A 16,387-nucleotide genomic window follows, 5' to 3' on the forward strand; every position below is an offset into this window, starting at 1 on the left:
CTGCAACAGTAAAAGTACCCAGGAAGTAGGTGGTGGGCCCACTGTTAGAACTCCACTGCAGTACAACATGGTGGTGTGTTATTAAGGCACAGGGCTACCTTAGAATGCAGCCTGTGTGCTATCATGGACAGAGGAATACTCTCGTCTCAGGCAGACCTAAAAACACATTCCCTTTATTCCCCTTAGAAACTTCTTTATTCTCTTTGAAGACAACTGCCAGCACACCTCATCTCGCTTTCAAATGTGCCATCTTTAAGGGAATTAAAAAGGAGGACAAGGAACAGTCTTTCCCAATCTCTACTCAAACCTAGATTAACCACTGATAAACGTTAATTTCCAACATAACTATTTCAGAGTGTTCAGCGTGGTTTCCTTTCTGTAATAATTCTAGGATGTACCCTAGGTATTTTCCTGTCCTATTAAAAAAAGGAAGACCAGGTGAACTGGAGGCCAGTCAGCTCACCTCTGTGCCTGGCAACACACTGGAGCACGTGCTCTTGACAACTATGCTAAAGCCCACGGAAAATAAAGAGGTGATTGGTGACAGCCAACACAGCTTTACGAAGGGTAAGCTGTGCCTGCCAGATTTGCTGGCCTTCTGATGGGGTTACAGCCTTGGTAAATATAGGCAGAGCAACTAACATCATCCGTCTGCTCCCATATAAAGCACCTGACATTGTCCTGTGTGACATCCCTGTCTCCTATCATCTGTTCCTGTGGCTTCAATGCGGAGTTATGCAGGACACATCCAGACAGCAAAATGCTAAACCTTTTTTTGTAGGGAAGGTCCTGCACGTGTAAGCAGACTTTGGCTCTGGCGCTTACCTTGGCTTGTACAAGCAGCAGGAAAGCCTCTTGGTTTGCACCTTGTGTCCGTTTATAAAGATTCTCATCCTGGGATCAATGTACAGCACAGCAGCATAGGCACGGAAGGAGCGGCGCTCAGGCTTTCTGCAAGAGAGACATGCTCAGAACCTGAGCAGTTGGTTCTGCATTTCCCTGCAGGAGACACTCTCCCTGTTATGACCACATACTCCAAAGTTGACTCATTCAATGAATCCCCTGAGGAACCAACGACTCCTTCACGCTGCTCATCTTTTGTCTTTCCTTTTTCCTGCACAGTTTTCCCCTCTCAATTCTTCTCTAGCTAAAAACAACCCAGACACACTGCTGTCATACAGCCTGCACTTCTGTACAAACAAAATGAACAAATTTCTCCATTGAAAAAAAACTTTTAAAATTCTTGTTTCCCAAGGAATTGGTACCTAGGTTCCAAATGACCAACAGAATCACCTCCTCACACTGATTTTCACTACCTTGTAACTTATTTCAGGCACCTACAGCACCATTAATACCTTGTTGTGTTGCCATACCAGGCATCTACTCCAAAACACTGCAAACACGCAACCTTCAACAAGTGAGTGAGATAAAAACAAAAGCTTTTTCTATTTTACCATTCCAGTGGTATTTTTTTCAACCTCTGTGTTCTGTAGATTTTTGCACCGAGTTGTGTATTTTACATGTTGCTGCCAAACATTTACATACGTATTACTGCAGCTTGAAAGGAATGTTCTGAATAAAGCTGGATAACAAAGGCCATAGCTACGACCTGAACCAGTTAACACCAAGTGTTCTACTTGTCAGTACATCTGACCTTCAGTTCACCAGTATGCTCCAGCAGAACCTGCCCTGATCCAACACTGAAATAACAGCACATGGGAGAAGCAGCTCCTTCCTCTATCAGTGGTAATCATGGAAGCTCACCATTGTGCACTAAGGAAACTGAGAATCCTAGTAGGTCCCTAGAGGTCCCCAAGAGCTTTGCTGCACCTGCATACTAAGCATCAAACTAATATATTCCAACACCACCGTGGTTTAGGGTCAGTATTTCCTTTTCAGGCTACGAAGCTTCCAGAAAGCTCATCCTCCCTGACACGTGGAATCAACACCACCACCCTCCGCTGCTCCTCTAAGCTGCCCTCTGTGCACATTCTCTTTCTTCACCTAAGGAAGGTCCAGTGGCTGCCTGCATCCACCAGCATCATCTGCTCACTGACCTGCACAATAACTCACATTTTCTTGGTGTTCATTTAACCACAAGCTAAACATTTGTTTGAGATCAGACTCACGACCAGCATCACTGACAAAAACCTGACACCTACAAAAATTACACTCATAGCTGAGGGCATCCTCCCTTGGTGACATTAAAGGTTATTGAGTTGGCTGCTTTGACTGAGACGAGTCAATGCAGAAATTCAGACCAACACAAAGGTGCAGTGCCTGTGAGCCATTTGTACATGTGAACCCCACACTGCTAAGAAACTCCTCAGCACAGAAAAAGCTGCTTTTAGAAAACCACACGCACACAGCATACAGTCAAACCCCAAACAACTGGATCAAAATCCAAGGGCCTGTAATGTCAGTCACACTCACGTTCCCTCTGGGGGGATTTCCGCCATCTGAATGTCTCGAGGGTCAGAAGTCACATCCAGCTCTGGCTCCCCGTTGTCCATCAGTTTGAGGTTAAAGATGATCACCAGGGTACCTGAGCAAGTAACAAGTTAATTAGACAAATCCAGCCCAAGCCCCAAACTACCTTGCCCATGGCCAGCACCATACAGACCTTTCTCACCACAGATCTTATTAAACTGCTCCATCACTTGCTGTTCTGATTTGAACGGGGAATACTTGTAAATCAGCTCTGTCTCAATAGCAAACTTCTCCATGTTGTCACTCACAGGCTCTCGGTTCCACACGTTCCAGGTGGGCAGTGGAACAATGACCTGCAAACAGCACAGCATCAGGAGCAACCCAGACTCACCACCCCCTCTATGCCATTCATACGGATCGATGCTGAGCGAACTCAGCCCTTTCCACAGGCCAACAGTTAGTGCAGGAGCTCTTCTTAACTTTGCAATGCTTTGCGTAACGGCCAACTGCTCTAGGATCTCTCTTTTCCAGCCTCCCAAGTTCTACAACATCAAGTCTTGGAGCAAACAGCCCCAAAGCAACCTGTGAAATTCTGGCTGCTCAACATCAACACAACCCATGGCTTCTTTCATCTGGCAGTGATTTATACCTAACACTAAAAAACCACAAGCTTTCATTCTTTAAGAAAAACAAACATCAACCTCTGTGCTTAACACCTCCCTCGAGCTGAAGCATTCTTTGTTTATTCCGATTTCCCTTTTTTAATGACTTTTGTATGATTCTAGAAAGGTTGTCAGTTTTCTGTTGTTTAGAACAGAAGCACAGATAGAATTATAGACTGCAGATGTACACCAAGTACAGAGAGTCATCCAATCATAGAATGGCCTGCGTTGAAAAGGACCAAAATGCTCATCCAGTTTCAACCCCCCTCCTATGTGCAGGGTTACCAACCAGCAGACCAGGCTGCCCACAGCCACATCCAGCCTGGCCCTGAATGCCTGCAGGATGAGGATGTCCCTTCCTTGATTCAGAATTAAGCTCATGCCAAAACTCCTGGCTCCAGGGGCACTATGGAGCTGCACACACCACTGCTGGCTGCCCACTGCTCCATCAATGGCTTCTTTGTGCAGCTCCCTCAGATGCCACAATGAAAAATACTTCTTGACATGTCGTAGTGCAAAATAAAAACTCTTCATTACTGACCATGCACAGTATATGCACATAGCACAGAAATACTTCCATGTTAGGAATTCGGATAAAGAATATCTGAACTAAAGGTATACAAATTTTCAGCAGGTAGAACCACACTGACTTCAGCACTCATCATGTTACTTCATTACGTACAAACCTCATCAATGCCTTCTTCCTCATGAAACGTCCGGGACAAGAGGAGGCAAGTCATGGTGTTACTTTTCTTTGTGAACAGGATAAAGTCTTTCCCAATCCGCATGGAACCCCTGGAGAAAGATTTCAGGCAGCACGTTACAATTGATGACCACCACTTCTTAGCAAACCAGCAGACTCTATGCAAACACTTTAGAAAGCAGACCAAGTTATCAGTTTGTTTCCATTCTGCTCAATTGTGAGACTCCAAAAGCAGGTAACAGAAAAAAAATGGCTTAAAAATAGTAACGGCCCTCTCTTTCTACATGTATCATTCCTTCCAAAAAAGCACTTAGACCTGGATATCTTACAAAAAGAACCCCAGCTCTCTAAACTCCTTCCTCTCATACTACTCACAGTTTAAAGCTGAAGTCTAATGGAGCTTTCCACACATCATATACGCAGTGTAAGTCCGTCTGACTTGCACCAGCCAAATCTCCTAGTAAGAGGCTGCAGCATTATTTTTGCTTCAATTTCACTATTGATCTGACAGACACCAAGGTTTGTTCTTTTCTTCCTGCTTTTCGCTACCTTTTCCAGCTCTGATCCAACCCCCCATCACAACATGACAACACTGCCATCAGCTCAGAGCAGAGCTCCCTGCTGCAGCACATGTCCAAAGTGCTCCTGCATACCGAAACATGGTATCTTTATTTAGATTTCATCTGCACGCATTTTTTCTGATCAAAGAAACACCTCAAAGCAAAAAAAAAAAAAAAAAAAAAAAAAAAAAAAATCAACAACAAAGCACTGACTATCTCAGCTCTAATCTCCACAATCTCAGGAGACTGGCTGTGATTAATACCCACGATTTCAGGCCGTTCCCATACTGCCCGATTTGAGTCGACTCTGGCGATCGCTTGGCTGATTTACCAAACTGAATAACACTGGCAGCTTCATCTGCAACGAGAGACAGAGCAAATCCAAGGTTGGTTTTTAATACAGAGACTTGGATACACGTTCTAGATGTGAATATGTTTATTTCAGTAGAACAGCTTGTCATATGGAAGAGGCCTCAAGCACGAGCCAAGGTCTCACCTTGAAGATCTGCTATCCAGATCAATGGCACTGCCTATATTACAAGTGCTGCACAGATGCAATTACACTGATAAAATGAGTTCTGAGTTTCGTATCAGAGCAGTGCCCCCATCTGAACTGCACCCAGATGTTTTCTGTTAACTAAAAAATGTCAGCAAGATCATCTGCTGTGTCAACCACATTATCACCGCGCTCGTAAACCAAAACCCAACGCTGGGACATGCAGCTATCGCTGACACCACAAACCAGTGCCCCTCAGACCAGCATAAGTCACCATACAAAAAACTTTTCAGTTCTGAATAAATGAATTACTTTCTCCTTACTCTGAGCAATTAACACACTGCTATGCCAAAAGCTGATTTTTGCAACTACTGCATAAAGTCAGAGTATTTTAATGACATAGGACAAAAGTAATGGATATGAGAGCTTCACAGCTGAGAGGGGCTGCCATTTTTAGTTCAAGCCTTTCCATTGTTCAGGGTACAAAGCCTTTTAATATCATCTGTAGGACAGAAGAATTGCCCTCCCTTTCCGCAAAGATAGCAATCAGTTCACCACAGAATTTACTAGGAGAAATGAAATGCAATTCCAGATACAAGGGAACATGAAGTGCCTTAACAGGAACAATAGTTTAAACAGGAAAACTAACAGCAATTACATCCACAATGCAGATAGAAGCTACAAGGGAGCCTGGGACATCTCTTACTATATCCCACCATGACAAAGAGCTGGAGCCAATGGTCAGGCTGGGTTTGAAGATGCCCAGGTTCACTAGCACTGGCAGTGAGGCTCATTGGTTTAATGAGAAATGACCCATCTGTATGTTAGAATGCCATTACCTGTGCAAATGGCATTGAGATTTAAAGCAACAAACGACAAGGTAAAAATATGAGAGAACAACTCTGCAACAACCTTCCTACCTCTATTCACGATGTTCACAAAGGTCTATGGGATGTTTCAAAAGCACATTCTGAAAGGATCACAGAACCTCTTTCCTTTTTCCAGCCTACGATGGTACTTTCACGCCAATGAAAGCAAACGTTAGAGGGTTATCTCATGTTTGGAGCTCTGGATTTTATTTTTTATTGTGTTAGTTTCAAAACCAAGTCAGACTGATGTATGTGAGATATTCTAAGAGCACATTACGAGCCCCTTTTTGCTACGCAAAAAACTTTTATCAACAGCTGCTTTTAAGAAATATTTTAGAAGCCTAAAAAAGGAAGAGTAATTATCTGAGGCATTTCCTTGCTCAGAAAAGGTGAACATATGGTTTACCATTCAGCATTGGAGAATCAAAAGCAGTTTCTTTTGGGCAGAGGAACATCAATGATGCCCTGAAGAGAGAAGTCCTGAAGGGCAAAGACATTCCTCCCAAAGGTCAGGAGCAGAGACATTCAATCCTTATCCTCCACCAAACAAGGTATAAATGAAAACTCTTCCACACTTCTTGAGTTAAGGCCCTAGAGGGATTTTCACTTACAACTATTTCAGTCATACTGTTTTCGTCTCGTCGTGTCTCAGAGCTGCTAGATGTAGAAAACAAACTCCCTGGCAACAAAAAGAGCCCTGACGTGAGCTGTGCCAAACAGAAAAGACAAGAAACAATTTGAAAGAACAGCCTGAGCATGGCAGATCGAGCTTTAAAACTCCAGAAAAAGAATAAGGACACCAATTAAAAAAAACAACTCCTAATAAGAAACATCAAACATCTGAGGCATAAAAACAAGAGATGGAGTTGTTTAAGTCCTCACTGCTGTTCACCCAGAACTGGGACAGAAAACCTCCTGAGTGACATGCCAGCAGATTAGGGGTCAGAAATTCTATGTCCCGCAGGCAGCGAGGCCATAGCACAGGTTGCCCAGAGGAGCTGTGGATGCTCCATCCCTTGGAGGCATTAAAGGTTAGCTGGACGGGGCTCTGGGCACACTGGTTTGGTGGGAGGTGTCCCTGCCCACTGTCAAGATTGGAACTGGATGGGTTTCAGGATTTAGTAGGCAATGTTGGCGGTAGGTGGACAGTTAGACCTGATGATCTTAGAGTTCTTTTCCAACCTTAAAGATGTAATGATTCTGTTCTACACTGGCTGCAGTACATGTGCAAGTACTGAGAATAACAGAGCCCAACTGCAAACACGTTAAACTGGGAAACAACTCTACTGAGAGTTCTAAGTTTCCTACGGAATCATTCAGTATAAACAAGCATGTGAAGCTCATCCAACAGTTGTCCCTATGGGAGGAAGGAGAGGCTCTGCTTGCCAAATCAGCCCCAGAAGACAGTGATGTCCTCCCAGCTTGTCTGTCATCTTCCTCAAAATTCCTCCTCTCTTAAGGCCTTTTTACAGTTTCCTCGCTTTCAGGTGGAGCTTGGGTAACTGCAGTCAGACATACCTTCATTTCATTTCGTGCAATGGAAAATGAAAAACTGCTGACTCAGGGTGACAGCTACACAGTTCATCAGTTCCACAGTAGCACCAAGCTCCCATCCCTGTGGTGTTATAACACCCGGCCATGGTGTTCATACACTGCTCCACCCTCTGTGCTGCATCTCCTACAAGTCAGCATACCAACTTCCCTTGATGTTAATAAGGTTGCATAGGGAACTCCCATGGACCAGAATCCTTGCAGATTCACCACCCTGAAGGTTTCCCCAATGCTGCATCTGCCCTTAAGAGGTAGACATCTCAACAGGTCACCTCCAAAGTAATCCACCCTGTGACTACAGTCACCCAAGCTTCACAACATTTAGATGAACTGGGGAGATCACAGTCAGCCTTGTGCTCCAGGGGCTACTGGGCCGCTATGTGTAGGGTAAGATGATTGACTCATAGTATTTAGCACATGCTCAACTGGTCCTCAGCTACTTAACTGGGTGTCTGCTATCAGTTCTTTAAGCCCCTCACTTTGAGACAGACACGTGGTTGTTATCTTTCCTAGCAAGACAGTGTTATCAACCCCAAGCAAGGCCTTAGGCATCTCCTTATCTGCTTGAGCAAAGCCTGGAGCGTAGTGGCCAGGTGAAGGAGTCTGGGGGCACCACCACAAATCCCAGTTAAATGCTGTTCCTCACCACAGTAGGCCTTAAATACATAACAATTAAAGAAATGAAGATCTAAGTAAGTGATCAAGAGTTTAGTACTTCACAGCATCCAGTAAAATGAAAGCACTATTCAGCTTCCAATCTTCAAAATACAGTTTAAGGAACAAGAAGTGGTATGAAAAGCAAGTTAAGTGATTGAAGCAAAGAAGTCTTTACAAATACAATTAGAGATAACTTCTGAGATTAATTGTAAGTAAAAGCATTGGCAAGCAGAGCTCCTCAAAGCAGGATCTTCAAGATGCAAATAAGGTGCATGAATTGGCAGTGCTGTTTGCTGATGCTAATGCAAAGCAAGAAGGCTTTACTCCTGCTAAACCCAGCACTGATTTACATTAGTGCTCATGATGAGGCAGACTTTGCTACATTCTTCTCATACTCCTAGGACTTTCTGTTGATCTCTATCACAACGATGAAACAATAGCACAATGCTTTCAAAGTTAAGGTTGCACACGTTTGTTATTAAGGATGAGAAACGAATCGCTTGGCAGCCCCTGATGGAAGTAGGCCTCTGCCCATCACCTTTTCCTTTTCCTGGCTGTACTATTCTCCTTCTATCCCCAAAGCCAACTTTTGTGCAATGGAAATTCAAAAGCAAAGCTGACTCATTTCTATCATGAGGCACAACAGTTTTCTTATTTTTCTACAAACTGAGGAGGTGAAGAGTTTGACACAGTGAGAAAGGGCCAGTGCAGAGGCAGAAACACGTATCCAAGCATGGAACTACCCCTTAGATAATTCCAAGCTGTTAATTCAGCTTAAGCCATAACATGAAATCTCAGCTTGAAAACACAAATGTAAATTGCTATCACTTACTTGAATCCATTCCTGTTCCATCATCCAGAAAACACAGCATGAATCCACCTCGCAGGTCTTCTCGGTGCTCTACAAAAGAGTTATTTAATACTCCCACGCACAAATTTAAAAGTTTCATAAAATGGAAAATCTGCTCAAGCTAAGCAGCGTTCATGGGAGAAGTAACACAATAAACATGATACAGCTATGCTCCAAAAAAGGGCACTACGTTTTTATTACACAGTGACTAATTTCTCCTGCACTTTAACTTGCATGTAAATATATGCTACAACTGTGCGCTGTAAAAGCACATTTCTTAAACACCCAGTACAAACAACCCACTTTGGTGTTATCTGACCTCAGCTGAAAACTGATCTTGCACAAGCTACTCGTAAAGGCACTGTTTTTTGAAGACGCAAAAGCACAGGACAAGCAGAAATGGACACAAATACATTCACTCTTACAAAGCACATTTGTAGCCAAAACCCAAGTTTTAACTCCTGACTCGACTGACAGCACACAAGGAAGAAGCAGGAGTGACTTACCAGTATAAATGTCTATTCTTGTGGCATCCGCATCTCTATGAAGCAACAAAAACCCAGTCAGTATTCAAATGTCAACTGGAAATGAAGCTAAAGCCAGGCACTTTCAGTAACTTCAAAAGTGAACTGACTGCACACATCAAAGTGCACGAAGGCCCAGCACCCAGTACGACAAGCTAAAAAAACCACGCTGTTCTGCTTTTTGTCTATTTGAACCCATGCTCAAACAGAATGTTGGAACTGCACATAATGAAACCTAGTTATGGTATCACTGACTTATACATAGAAGTCATAGTAAGGAAACAAAAAAAGTGCACACTTCTGAGCTCCCTCCTCTTCCACACCACATACATTTTTCCTATGAAAAATTTATTAACTTCCGCATAAAACTCTGTAAATACAAGATTTGCTCCAAAAGAAATGCCTTCTATTTTATGATGTCAGCCCACAATGTCAGAGGTGGATGTTGGTGGCACGGCAGTGGAGGTTGAACCTTCCCACCAATATCCTGTTACATGCTGCTGCTGTGGACAGATGGCAGCAGAGGGGCAGTCTGACAGAATGGCATCTGACATGCAGGTGCGTTTGAAGCAAGGGTGTAGAGATGAATTCCTCCACATGGAAGAAATGGCACCCACTGACATTCATCAGTGCTTGCTGGATGTTTATGAAGACCAAACAACAGACGTGAGGACAGTGAGGTTGTGGGTCGTGCATTTCAGTAGTGGCAACAATGTGAAGGACGAGCCATGTTCCAGACAGCCATAGATTTTTACAAGCTGATCAAGAGTGTAGTTCTACTATAGCAATAAACACCCACTTCGTAAATGCCAAAGCCACTTCGCATTGTCTTTGTATCTCCAAGTAAAACTACCTTTCACAGAAGGTTAACAATCTACAGAGTCTATCTTCTGCCAGAGGATGAATCAAGTTTTGAAAAGAAAAAAGCTCATCAGTCCGAACGAGCTACATTTAATGATGCTGTTGCAAAAGCAAAGAAGTGCAACAGCTGCTGACTGAGAGTTGAAATGCATTTAACATACAGGCACAGAGTCCTAGTTTCCTACACACAGAAATATTTCATTTCCAGCTTCTTACATTGCTAACGGCAAGGTGTGACAATTCACACCTGATAGGATATAATCTCAAAATATTTTCACCATGCCATATCATATTTGGTGAAGCTGAAAGGATAAATATGCAAAGGCTGGGATGTAACTATAGGCTCCAATATGAGAAATGTGGCTTAAGATATGCTTTTTCCAAATACCAGGTCTATCAAGAATCACAGCTGCTCTACTTGTTCTTGCCTTCTTTTCAACATCCCAATTCTGATTCGTTTTCATTCTATCACTACTCTGGATACTAGGAACCAATGATTGTCCAAGTATAAAACAGTCCCAATTCCACTACTATTTTATCAATTTCTTTAAACAAAAAAGATAACTTACTTTTTCATTAAATCCCTTTCCTTTAAACGGTCTTCTAACCATTTCCCTTCTGAACTGAATTACCCCATGAAATTTATCTTGTTAGAAATAACACTTTTTTTTTTTTCCCCACAGGGCAGACGTGCCAGTATAAGAGAATCAACTCAAACATTCATACTAAGATATAATGAGCTATTTTAATTTTTATTTCTCTTAAAGTTTGCTAGAAGTTAAGACTGCCTAACATCCCCTAAACAGTGCAGCTAATTAAATTATTTACTGAATATACCTTGGGAATTAGGCAGTGTCAGATACGCACCTGGCATTATCTACAAGTTCAGCAAGGGCACCAAACAAGAACTCGTGGGTAGTTCTGCAATAAAGCACAGAATCAGCAGTGTTACACTAACACTGAGAAGGAGAGACCTTTAATTAAATGAAAATCTCACATGCTCTAAACAAATCAAGTCATAGTTCTACAGTACCAACACTGGCTACGGACGCAAGATTACAATGTGTTTTACTATCTGCTGGAGCAGAAAGGCTGCTCAGTGGAGGATCTGGCTCAGAAGACCTGTGGCTCTTTACAATCTGAAAAACACTGCACCATAAACATGAGTCTCACAGACTTAATGAAGAATTATTGACTTGAAGTCCATGAATTATCCAGTAATTCATGTAAAATTCTCAATTATTCACCACATGCCAAGTCTCTTCATGGCACCTAAATCCCATCTATCTGAAAAACACGGACAGATAAATGTTATGCATAAGGTTTGTCTTCACCATGCACACACTGATACTGTGTAACTTATTTCCGACATGAAGAAGTTTCCAGATCATGGGAGACTTCCAACAGATGCAGCCGCTCACAGACCAGAATGCCATCTTCTTCCACTGTTGCGCACCCTTACAAACTCACGCAGCCAGACGTTACCAGCACAAAAAGCTACATTTAGTTTCCAGCCTCTTAACTGCGACATTTTGTACGCAGAATCTACTTGAAATGGAGTAGTCACGTGCCTTAAACTTGACAGATGATATATGGTGAGGACATCTCCAAAGAGCCCATAGAACCATTCCAATAGATTGTCCCAAACATTAACTGAGTAACTCTGTTGGAGAATCAACTTCTTGCTTTACCTTCACAATCCAACAGTTATTTCAAAGGCAGATGAATCATATCCACCCCAACATTTAACTTCAGCCACAAGACAGGAGAAACAATTTCTCTTACTGAGTCAGATAATTTAACCAACCCAACAAGGTTTCTGTAATTTATTGCTACCCTGGGATGGCTGAAGAAGAGACTGAGTCTCCAAAAGATATTTTTAGCTACGTATTTCACTTTGCACGAAACCTCTACACATACAACTTCCTGTCACTACTGCTACAAAGACTGAAGTCACAGTTCAGATTTGCAGTTTTAGAAGAACAGACGCAAAGGCACAGAAAATATGTAGCCAACCAGAATGCCAATAATTACAAAACAATTCTTCACATTTATCTTCAGCATCGTGAACTGTAGCTCATCAACACAGCTGAGGTTAAAAACATCAGCCTTCCAAGCTATCACTAGAAAGAGAATAGAGCTTTCCTTCTCTGCAAACTCCAAGGAAACCACAGACAGAACGGAAATGGCATTCTGAAGACCACCTGACTGTCCAGAAGGCCTTACCAGAAGCTCAGACCTGCTACTCTTTCCTTTAAGCGGGATTTCCTGTGCACACAGTTCAAGTGCTCCCATCATTTAGGAATCTATTTAACTTTATAAATCAATATCCAACAACCCAGTTTATTTAGAAATTAACCCATGTCAGAAAACAACAAAACACAACAAAGTGGGTACCTTAGAACTAGTAACTGTGCTTCATCAGCAGCTTTCATTCTACAACTTCAACAGTATTTTAAATTAAGGAAAAGATGCAAATAGAGATTCCAAAGACAGATACTGGAACAAGATAGCTGAAAAACTAACTGCATTTAAGAAAGGCAAGAGAAAATAGTATTTCTTGATAACCTGACACCACACCTAACTTGAACATCTATCAAAACCTGAATCTCTTGCAGAGATATGGGCAAAGTGATACCTTGGAACAAGCCAGTGAAATCAATTTGAGCTGTTTATCATTAATAAAAAAATTATATATCCTATAAATATCTAGTATTAAGTACATTAATCTCAACACTAAGACTTTTAAAACATCCCAGATGATCTTGTCAGTATCTAATTAAGTCACATGAAGCACTCAATCTAAAAAAAAAAAAACAAAAAACCTGATGATATCATCTTACAATCAAAGGTGCCTGCAGTACTTAGCAGCCATCATTACCAACTGCTGACAACCCTTTCCTTGCTCCATGCAAAAAAACCCTGCAGGATTATATTGCTTGCAACATAACTTTCACCAACAGAAGCCAAGCTGTTGCCAAAATAGTCTATCGGAGCTCACACATAACCTGAAAACACTTAAGTACTGGCTAGAACGTCATCATCAGTGGCTACATTAACCTAATTCAAAGCACCAGAAATACAACCACTATTGATTCAGAGCACTAGAAATACACATTAATTAAGTGAAACATGAGAAGTTAGGGAGAAAGCAGTACTAAAATCCACAGTCTCAGTGACAACTCACTGTACGTTGACTGATCTGGAACCACTCTCCAACTTCTACCACTTACTCAAGACAGCTCCATGCTGGAGGCCAAACCTGACATGGATCAACTGAATGCAAGAACCTGATTACTAACAAAAGACAGAAGAGTAGGTTTGTTCCAAAGGAGGTCACATCTGGGAAAACACTTAAGCTGGAAGTCTTGCATCTGGGTCAGAAACACGAGCTCTCCTCTCATTACTGCACTACTTCAGGCCAGAACAGAAAATATTCTCAAGAAGAAACAGGAGGGTGTGAGGTACGAAGAGATGCTTATTTGTTACTAGTATTCCTCATATCCACCAGTAGTTGTGCTGAACTTCTTCCATTTAAGTGAACTTCTTCCAGTGGAGCAGAATTCAAAGGGGCAATTCCGGTCACAGAAATAAAACCTAATTTCAATCACAAGTTAACTCCAACTACGCAACACTGCTCAAAGACATTCTCTGCTGCTCAGGTCTTAGCAAACTCCTTCTGTTACACCGTACAAACATTCAAGATATACCAAATAAGTTGGCTGGGCTGAGGTGTGTGTTGTTTTCATTTCAGTGAATGCTTCAGAAGCATCTGAAAGCAGCAGCATCTACTTTACAAGGAAAAAATCCCAGTTGTTGTGAAGGCAGGCAGGTGTCTTTGGGCAGTCACCATAAGGGCCATACGTTACTCATTTCCACGTGCTTACATACTGAAGCTTTTCTCACTGGATCCACAAGAACTTCCACATAGCTCAAATATACAAGCTTCAGAAAAGCACTTACGAAAGTACCAGTAGTTGAAAAAGATATACACGCTTTGCAACTGAAGTGATTCAGGTACATGGTGCAAAGTCTGCCACCAAGCATGGCAGCACAATTGGCTCCATTGGCTCAATTGGCTCCAAGTCCTCACATTCAGGGACCAAATAAATTGGCTCCTGAAAAGTGCTTCAAAACATACTGTTAGATGTATTACCTTTCTGAAGCAGAGACAAGAAACAACAATAAACAAAAAAAAGCCCCACATGCACTGAAGTAGTATTTCACTGAGATTGTATGGTTTTCCTCTGACAGCAAAAATAGCCTGAAAGACAAGAGCCTCCACTACCAAAAATCCTCTTCAGCTCTTCGCTCACTGATTTTGTCATTGGTGGTGGTTGTTCAGTTTTTATTATTATTACTGAGAAGAGGGAGAAGTTGCTTATTTGCTGTACGGGTTTTGGCTTTTCCACTGTTGCTCTTAGGGAAGTATCCAGTTTATGCACTGATCCCCATAGCCTCAGAAGGCTCTTTGTTCACGGTGTATGAAAAGCCCTGGCTTTGGCTTATTCACACACATTACCCTCCAACTCCTAACGAGGCAGCTATGCAGCACATAAGTAGATCAACAGCAAAAGCAGAACAGAAACTATAGCGGCAATACGGAATAACTTGGGATACTTTGGGGCAGCAACACCACCACTGGTCTTCTGCAGCAGACTTCTGTCTTCTTACAAACATGGCCAGAATCCATGGCAAATCCAAGACACTGAGAAATCTCTACTATCTAACAGTGCTGCACAGCAGAAGTTAACTTGTGATCGAACTTGTGTTTTCTAATACATAAGAACTTTTGTTTTTCACAACTGGATGTGGGAGCTTCTCAAGTCCAGGAACACGACTCAGTATCGTCCATCAAGCACCAGTCTTCATGTGTGACTGCTGCAGGCCAAACAAAGAGCAAAGCTACTGGACGTGGACCCCAGGGCGTCATTAGGCTGCTCCTGTCCTTCTTTTGTGCAGAACCCATGCTTTCCTGATAGTGAGAAGAAACTGATAATGTTCTTGGCACACGTAACAGTGAGATTGTCTGAGTAGTTGCTCCTGGAGCCGTATCTTATACTACGAACACAAATGCTGTCGGATCTACTTCAAATTGAATGCAGTTAGAAATCTTCAGACAACTGCAGACCACTGATGTCCCTCCTTCTAAGCTTGCCTTTACACACTGAAAACCAGGAGCAAAAAGATACTCAATTTCTTCTTCTATTGGCAGTAACATCAAATCAACTCTTCCACAGAATGGTTGGAAACAAGATGGCCACCGGATGCCAAACATTGCTTGTGACGTTCCTCCAAGGCAGCTGAGCCAGAGCGAGCTCTCCTTCAACTCTTCCATCCGTGGCACAGCAATGCCTGCTTCCCACGGGCAGGGCTGAGGCGGGTGCGTAGCACCATCCCTGTTGGCACTTACCATGTTCTAGATGTACATGCTGAATGAACCCCTCATAAAACAGGTGAAACTCTAGCTTTCTTCGGGAATTTTTGACTGATGGATTCCACGGTTTAAAACAAAAAATAATATATATTTTAAAAAAAAAAAAGCCAATTCGAAGAATCCCGTGCTTCTACTTGAAATATATGGCACAAAAAAATCGAGGCACGGACCAAACAAGATGGCAGGGAGGGATGGCAGCCAGGTGAGACGCGAGGCCACTCCGGAGGGCTGCACACGCAGCGCTGCGCACGCAGATCCGCCCCGCGTTCTCCCGCTCCCATCCGCCGCAGCCCCGCACCGCCGCACCGCTCCTCGCGGGGGCGAACAGATGCCGGAGGGCGGCCTGAGCCGCGGGGCCGGGCCGCGGCCCCACTTACCTGCCCGAGGCTCCGGCCCGGCCCCACCCCGCAGCCCGGTACTCACGAGTTGGTGTGCAGGTACTCGAAGGTGAGCTGCGCCCGGTTCAAGCTGCTGTAATTAGCGCAGGACATGGCGGCTGCGGCGGCCGGGCCGCTCTCCGCGTGCGCCCTCGAGGCTTTTCCCCAACCCCCCCCCCGCTCCCCGCACCGGTCACCGCCCGGCCCGGAACGACGGCGCCATCGACGACGCCGCGCCCTCCGGGGCGCCCCGCCCGGCCCCGCGGCCCCGCTTTGTCCCCGCTGCGGTCGCGCCTCGCCGCCGCCCGCGGCCGCCGCTCCCCCCGCAGGGCGGTGCCGCGCCGTTGGGCCGCCGCGTCACGTGACGAGGGAGCCAACGCGCGCGCCGCCGCCGCCGCCGTTTCCGCTGG

At 43.7% G+C, this 16,387-nt stretch overlaps 1 protein-coding gene across 1 annotated transcript in view; it reads right to left on the reverse strand.

Moving 5' to 3' along the window:
- Positions 1–16,091, reverse strand: part of MORC2 (MORC family CW-type zinc finger 2) — a gene marked incomplete at both ends in the record, with an annotated part of 35,709 nt that extends 19,618 nt beyond the window's left edge. The window contains 9 exons of the mRNA XM_079543638.1: positions 826–951; positions 2,434–2,545; positions 2,624–2,783; positions 3,779–3,887; positions 4,623–4,713; positions 8,761–8,829; positions 9,285–9,319; positions 11,031–11,084; positions 16,024–16,091. Coding sequence (XP_079399764.1) covers positions 826–951; positions 2,434–2,545; positions 2,624–2,783; positions 3,779–3,887; positions 4,623–4,713; positions 8,761–8,829; positions 9,285–9,319; positions 11,031–11,084; positions 16,024–16,091 — 824 coding nt within the window. The remainder of the gene's footprint in view (positions 1–825; positions 952–2,433; positions 2,546–2,623; positions 2,784–3,778; positions 3,888–4,622; positions 4,714–8,760; positions 8,830–9,284; positions 9,320–11,030; positions 11,085–16,023) is intronic.
- Positions 16,092–16,387: the final 296 nt, after the last annotated feature.

This window comes from Tetrao urogallus (assembly GCF_951394365.1).
Source record: "Tetrao urogallus genome assembly, chromosome: 17".
In the NCBI taxonomy this organism is placed as follows: Eukaryota; Metazoa; Chordata; class Aves; order Galliformes; family Phasianidae; genus Tetrao; species Tetrao urogallus.